Genomic DNA, 7,308 nt, shown 5'->3' on the forward strand with positions numbered 1-7,308 from the left:
TGACCCAAGGGCAGCAGCAGGGTTAGAACATGTCGGTGCCTTCATGTGAACTTTATATCATTTAGACAAATTATTTGTGTTTTTCTCCAACGTTCAGGTTCTTCTGGAGCAGGACTCAGAAGGTGAAAGGTTGGACCGGGTGGCTGCAGCTGTTGCCTTGCCTCTCTTCTCGAGCGTTGTGTGACGTTCATTCTTGCCTTTTAGAAACCCATCTGGGCACAGAAACCCCTTGTGACCAATCACACGAGGGGACCCCAGACCCGGTCCTCCAATGGAGACAAAGATCTGGGTATAAAAGCTAAAGTCCATCACCTGTCAGAGCTGGGCAACCCCTACATTAGGTGGACAGGATCTGATCTCGGGATCTGTTACTTCTTTCTTTTCTCCAGAGCAGGTAAAAAAAAGAAAATATGGTTTTGATTACTCAGTGGAAAAAGTATTGAGGAGATTTAAACGCTTTTTGTGAAAGAAACATTACCCCAGAAATATATAAATTAAATTTAGCACCTTTCATGAAGCTTTAGCAGCAGATTTTTACTTAAAAGACTTTCATGACTGCAGGATTCTCTCTTAACCCTTAATTTTCTCGTGTGTTTGAGCAACTTGTTGCACTAAAATGTAGTTTTTCTGAGAAACCTGACCCGTTTGGACGTGCAGGCAGCAGCAAAGTGTGACTCCAACAGTTGTGTCCATCTGTCAGTTGCTGCTGACGCCTGCAGAACAGGCCCGAGGTGTGTCTGGATTTAGCCACGGAGGAATCTGATGCACGCAAACGCTGACCTTTAGGTGTCGTAACGACCTGACCTTGCTAACCTCTGCTCCAAACATACAGAGCAGGAACGATGACAGAGCTCATTTCTGAACAAAATTGTAGCTTCAGTGTCATTCAGTTCAACTTTGCATTAAAAAAAAAGCTGTTTTAAGTAATTTTTTTTGTACTTTGAAGTTTTAGGCTTTGGGGTAAAAATGTCAAAAATATCAAGAAGCTTCACTAAAAGACTGAAGTGATTTTAAACAAGGCTGGTTGGAGTAAAAACCATTTATCACAGTGAGCTAAAAATGGTGGGGATGCAGTAGAGCTATTAATAACGTGTGAGGGGCGGGGGCTGGTGGTCAGACAGGATAAATTATGGCGCTAAAGTTGAGACAATGAAAGAAAAAGACCACACAGTTTGCAACAAACTACATTTCAACAATTATTTAAATCAGATTTTCTTCTCTAGTGATGGTGGTTCTCATTGAAGGATTCTAAAAACTGAAAATCTGTGTTTTTTCTTAGACAAAGTAAGAACCGCAGCCATGACGAAGAACTGCCACAACGACTACAAAATGAAGTTCAGCACGGACGAGGAGTTCCCCGATCTCTCTCAGCACAACAACCACATGGCCAAGGTACAAATCGACGCATTTTGGAGACTTTTTCAAAGTTTTGATGCATCATTTTTAACAGTTTTTCATATTTAAAGGGATCCCCGATTAGTTGTAACATTAGACTTTATATGATAAACATATACTTTAACTGTAAAATAAAGACTTTAAAAATACTGTAGGATGTTCAATTTTTATAATTTTAAACTAAAAGTTTAAAAATATATTACACAGATGGGGCCATTTTATTTACACGCAAAGCATTCTGGGTAAATGATGACATCAACTAGGTCAGTAGTTCCCAAACTTTTTGTCTTCTGACCCACAAAATATCCATGGCAAAAACTTGTGACCCCAAATATTACTGGTCTGAGTACACGAACTTCATTAATAACCCTAAAAACTGTTTTTTTGACAATCTACACAGCTTGTACACAAATATAAATACTTATTTTTATTTATTTTGTGTTTTTGTAATAATTATAGGGAAAATATTACATCAGCAATTATTTTATTACCCTTTAAATTGATTTCTGGAGATTATCCCAAGGTGCTTCATGACCCATAATTGGGTCCCAAGCCCAACTTTGGGAACCAAAGTGCAGTGGTTCCAAAACTTTTCAGCTTTTGACCCACAAAATAGTACAAAACAGCAGCGGAGACCTGTGCCCCCAACTATTTTTGGATGATAAACATTTGTATCAGGTCAACAAAACATGGGCATAGTAACAATATTTTATACTACATTTATCCATTATAAATATACTAACCTCACTCCTTTGTAACAACTAAGGCAAAAATGTAATTAATTCAGAAAATATTTTCAGGACCCCACCTTGATGTTTCGGGACCCCACTTTGGGTCCCGACCCCAACTTTGGGAAACACTGAACTAGGTCATCGGCATGAGGCTGCTAGCGAGCTATATCCACCCTGAAGGTTAATCTTGGACAATATCTGATGATCGACTCTTTTAAATGAAACCAGAGAGCGTTGACAGAGAGGAGAAGGTAGAAATGAGTCGGTCTGCAACTGAAAATATGGATGGAGGACCTCAGTTTAGCTTGTTTGTCGCGCTAGCGCAGAGCTAATCCATATAAGGCAATATAGCGTGAGGGCTAGCGCGAAGGCTAACAGGCTAAGCTGAGGTTCTTCTTCCATGAAGCAGCTCTGTTGTCCTCCATCCATATTTTCAGTTCCAGGCTGAGTCATTTCTACCTTCTCCTCTCTGTCAACGCTCTCTGGTTTCATTTAAAAGAGTCGATCATCAGATATTGTCCAAGATTAACCTTCAGGGTGGATATAGCTCGCTAGCAGCCTCGCACCGAGGACCTATCCACGTCATCATTTACCCAGAATGCTTTGTGTGGAAATAAAATGGCTCCGTCCGTGTTGAAATATATTTAAAAAAATTACAAACTAAACAGCCTACAGTATTTTTACAGTCTTTATTTTACAGTTAAAATAAATGTTTATCAAATAAAGTTTAATGTTACAACTAATCGTGAATCCTTTAAGCACTGAGAAGCTTCATTCACACAACACGGTCTATAATTTCTGATCCATGCGTCACCTGCCTCAGGTGCTGACCAAGGAGATCTACGACAAGTTGAGGGGCAAGTCCACTCCTAGCGGCTTCACCGTGGACGATGTCATCCAGACCGGCGTCGACAACCCCGGTAAGAATAGAGTCATCAGCGTAGAATCAAACTAGGGTTGGGAGATATTGACAAAAATTATATTATCACAATTTTAGTCGATGAGAATTAATAAATAACAGTTGCACTTGCATGTAGCCAACGTTGTGTCCTTGGTCCACACTTTCTGGCTTTCCTCGTTCTCCAGGTTATGTTGGTGTTTCAGGTGATCAAACAGATTCGTAGGGTTAGGTTTAGCCTTCCACCTTTAAAGTTATACGAGCACCTGGGTTAGGGTTAGTGTCACGCACAAAAATACGTCACCATATGGCATGCAGTAATTGCAAAGTGTCAAATTTTAATTGTTGACAGTTTTTTCGATGATTAATTGCATGTGATAGGTACCAAGTTTGCCCAACCCTAAATCGAACACCACAAGATATGAGTGGTTAGTGTTTTATGGCTGAATTAATCCGTTGTTTCCTCCTCCTCTTTGTCATCTTTAAGGCCACCCCTTCATCATGACCGTGGGCTGCGTCGCTGGTGACGAGGAGTCCTACGAGGTCTTCAAGGAGCTGCTTGACCCAGTCATCTCCGACCGTCACGGTGGATACAAACCCACCGACAAGCACAAGACCGACCTGAACTTCGAGAACCTGAAGGTGATGACCCCAAACAACTATAAGCTAAACATTTAGCATAATGCTAATGGTTCAAACCAATGGTTTCTGAACATTTAGGCCCCAAGTTATTACAGTTACTAAACCAAATAAAGGTGCTAACGCAATGTCATGAAGATTGGTCCCCCAAAACCCTCATAAAGTTAAAAAAAATCAGTGTTTAGGGTTAGTGTGTTCTTAGGCAAATTTTGAGACCTACAAGATGTGTCAGTACTTTTTTATGAGGTCAAGACTCCAACTTGTGTAACAGGTCAATTTCAGGTCATTATCGTGTACAAAATGAATCAAAGCTGAATCTTTGCTTCACCATCAGGGCGGTGACGACCTGGACCCCAACTACGTTCTGTCCAGCCGCGTGCGTACCGGCCGCAGCATCAAGGGGTTCACCCTGCCCCCCCACAACAGCCGTGGAGAGCGCAGAGGCATCGAGAAGCTGTCCATCGAGGGTGAGCATCAAACTTATTGTTTATTAATTATCTTTCTTTTGAACCTTCCTTTATATTTTATTTGTTTCTTTTTCCAGCTCTGTCCAACCTGGACGGTGAGTTGAAGGGAAAGTACTACCCCCTGACAGGCATGACCGACGCCGAGCAGGAGCAGCTGATCGCTGATCACTTCCTGTTTGACAAGCCCGTGTCCCCCCTGCTGACCTGCGCCGGAATGGCCCGGGACTGGCCCGATGCCAGAGGCATCTGGTGAGAAACACAGACAGGAAGTACAATCCGGGTCTGCTCTGAAAGGTCAAAAGGTCATGTGGAGGAAGATTGAAGTCTCTGCAGCCTTTAGCTGATATTTTATTTAATATAATGAAATATTTTTATTTTAACCTTTCATCTGATTATTTTTTCTTCAAATTTGCTTCAGGCTCTATTTTTGTCTTCTTTGGCTGCAATTTGAGTTTTTTTTTCTTAAACTTCTAACCAGGCTTTTACTTTAAGCTTGTAACCAACTGTTAGACTTTTATGATATTTTTAGCTAAACTTTGGTTATATTTGTTACAAAGCATTTAGCAACTTATAGCTTTAAGCTGCCATTCTGCAACTTTAGCTGGTAGCCAACCATTTTCCCACTTTTAACTAGATTTTTTCTAATTTAGCTTTTAGCTAGTGTTTTAATTTGATCATATTAATCTAGCCTGTAGCTAAGTTTAGCTACTTGTAGCTACCATTTAAAAAAATTCTTTATTCTTACAGGAAAATCTCTTGAGACTCATCGTCTCATTTAAAGGAGAGACCTGTTATTTTGCTGCATACAGTTAAAATTTAGCTGCTTTTAGCAAGCTTTTCACTGATTTTAAACGACTTGTTGCTACCTTTAGCTTTAGGCTGTCATTTTGCTACTTCAGCTGCTAGCTAAACATTTCCCCCACTTTTAGCTACCTTTGCTAATTTATTGTTTTAGCAAGTATTTTTGCTTCTAGTAAGCCATTTTATTTTCTTTAAATATAGCCTTTATCTACTAGCGAACATTTTATTTTTAGCTACCATTTTGCTACATAACAGATAGCCTCTTAATACTTTTAGCTAACCATTTCCTGCATTAAATTTTAGTCGACCTGTTGCTACCTTTATCTTTAGGTTGTCATTCTGCTACTTGAGCTGCTAGCTGTAACCATTTCCCAATCTTTAACTAGACTTGCTAATTTAGCTTTTAGCTAACCTTTTTGCTTCTAGTGAGCCATTTGATTTTTTAAAATCTAGCCTTTACTTATTGGCTAACATTTTTGCTGCATAGTTAGCCTGTTGCTGTTTTTAGCTATATTTTCACTGATGTTAGCCCAAATGTCGCTACTTTTAGGCTGTCATTCTGCTACTTTAACTGCTAGCTAACTATTCTGTTCTTTACTTTTGCGAACAGCATTCAACCTGCATTTTTGATTCTAGTGAGCCATTTTTTTCCTTTTTAATCAAGCCTTTAGCCATCGGCTAACTTTTTGGTGCTTTTACCCTTCAGTTCTTTTAGCTACTTCTCGTTTTTAGCTACCAGTTTACTGTATAGATAGCCTTTCACTGCTTTTAGCTAACATTTCCTGATTTTATCTGTCTTTTCACAGATTTAATAAACCTGTTGCTAATTTTAGCTACTATTAGCTTTCAGCTAATGTTCAGCTGCTTTTGGCTTGACTTGCTACTTTTAGCTTCCATTTCTTAGTTTTCAGGTAATGTTCTACTTCTTTCATTTTTAAACATCTTTAGCTTTTAAATATATATTTTTACAGTAAATATAACTTTTCGAGCTGCTTTTGAATTGTTTTATTTTCCTCCTCCAGGCACAACGACAACAAGACCTTCCTGGTCTGGGTGAACGAGGAGGACCACCTGCGTGTCATCTCCATGCAGAAGGGCGGCAACATGAAGGAGGTCTTCAGACGCTTCTGCACCGGACTGCAGAAGGTAAAAACTAAAAAAAAAACAAAAAACACACCTGTATGCAGATGATACTGTAACCATCTTCCGTGACTGACTTGCCTGCTCAGATTGAGGAGATCTTCAAGAAGCACAACCATGGCTTCATGTGGAACGAGCATCTGGGCTACATCCTCACCTGCCCCTCCAACCTGGGAACCGGCCTGCGTGGCGGCGTGCACGTCAAGCTGCCCAAGCTCAGCACACACGCCAAGTTTGAGGAGATCCTGACCAGGCTGCGTCTGCAGAAACGTGGCACAGGTGCTGCAGAAAAGACCTGAATCTTTGTCTCAGCGTCCTCAGGACCTGTTTGGAGGTGGAGTTTCATCCTCTTCTTCCTTCTCCAGGTGGCGTGGACACAGCCTCCGTGGGCGGCGTGTTCGACATCTCCAACGCCGACCGTCTGGGCTCCTCCGAGGTGGAGCAGGTGCAGCTGGTGGTGGACGGAGTCAAGCTGATGGTGGAGATGGAGAAGAAACTGGAGAAGGGCGAGTCCATCGACGGCATGATCCCCGCTCAGAAGTGAAGTGGACAGGCAACCCATGACTGAATGACTGTCTGTTTGTTTATTTTTGTTTGTTTTATAAGAAAAACCAACACGTAGCCCCGTTGTAAAGTGATTTTACTGGTTTCGGCCAAAAACGGCTACTTTCTGCTACCTTTCCATCAAAAGACACTCCACTTTTCTTTCATCTCCTCTGTTTTCTTCTAACATCCTCCCATCTGCTCTGTAACATCCTGGGATCAATCCATGCATAGTCTGGTCACGGCTATGTGTACACGCCAAGGGGAAAAAAAATTTTTTTGGTTGTAAAATATATCTGAACTATTAAAGCCCCATGTCACAATCACCTCATCTTGTTGATGTGTTTCTTAAAAAAACAAGATAGAACGTCACCAATCAGTAATGACCAACTGTTAGTTTTGTTGGAATCATCACAGGCCTTCATTATTTAAATCATCTCATCAGGTAAACAGAGGAACTGGGGGCTAAAATGATCTTGTCAAACTCATGCAAACGTGTTGAGTAGGTCTCCCTGATGATGAACACAACATTTGTTGCAGATCTGATCAAATACGTAAGGTTTAGAGCTAACCGTGTGCAAACAGCGAGGCATCAGCATTCGCCACACTGCCACATCCACACCGTCCCTCCACCAGTTAGTGTTGAGAGAAGCATGCAGCATGTGAAGTCTGCAGGTACAAAGCTGTAGGGGGA

At 41.1% G+C, this 7,308-nt stretch overlaps 1 protein-coding gene across 2 annotated transcripts; it reads left to right on the forward strand.

The window, feature by feature from the left end:
- Positions 1-291: 291 nt before the first annotated feature.
- Positions 292-6,941, forward strand: ckmb (creatine kinase, muscle b). 2 transcript variants are annotated; one of them, XM_014015936.1, is made up of 9 exons: positions 292-394; positions 1,280-1,392; positions 2,950-3,046; positions 3,512-3,666; positions 3,998-4,130; positions 4,208-4,379; positions 5,954-6,077; positions 6,161-6,350; positions 6,437-6,615. In XM_014015936.1, the coding sequence occupies exons 2-9, from the start codon at positions 1,300-1,302 to the stop codon at positions 6,613-6,615; spliced, it is 1,143 nt and encodes a 380-aa protein (XP_013871390.1). In that variant the 5' UTR covers positions 292-394; positions 1,280-1,299. The 2 variants fall into 2 exon arrangements, with proteins under 2 accessions (XP_013871390.1, XP_013871391.1); XM_014015937.1 differs by lacking the exon at positions 292-394 and having other exon boundaries at positions 1,300-1,392; positions 6,437-6,941.
- The last annotated feature ends 367 nt before the right edge of the window (positions 6,942-7,308 follow it).

Source organism: Austrofundulus limnaeus, unplaced genomic scaffold (assembly GCF_001266775.1).
Source record: "Austrofundulus limnaeus strain Quisiro unplaced genomic scaffold, Austrofundulus_limnaeus-1.0 Scaffold136, whole genome shotgun sequence".
Lineage (NCBI taxonomy): Eukaryota > Metazoa > Chordata > Actinopteri > Cyprinodontiformes > Rivulidae > Austrofundulus > Austrofundulus limnaeus.

Excerpts from the sequence above, each read along its gene's own strand:
- ckmb (XM_014015936.1), top strand. The coding sequence starts at position 1,300 with ATGACGAAGAACTGCCACAACGACTACAAAATGAAGTTCAGCACGGAC. Across the intron at positions 1,393-2,949 it reads ACAACAACCACATGGCCAAG|GTGCTGACCAAGGAGATCTA; the intron begins GTACAAATCGAC and ends CACCTGCCTCAG. Across the intron at positions 4,131-4,207 it reads CGAGAAGCTGTCCATCGAGG|CTCTGTCCAACCTGGACGGT; the intron begins GTGAGCATCAAA and ends TTCTTTTTCCAG.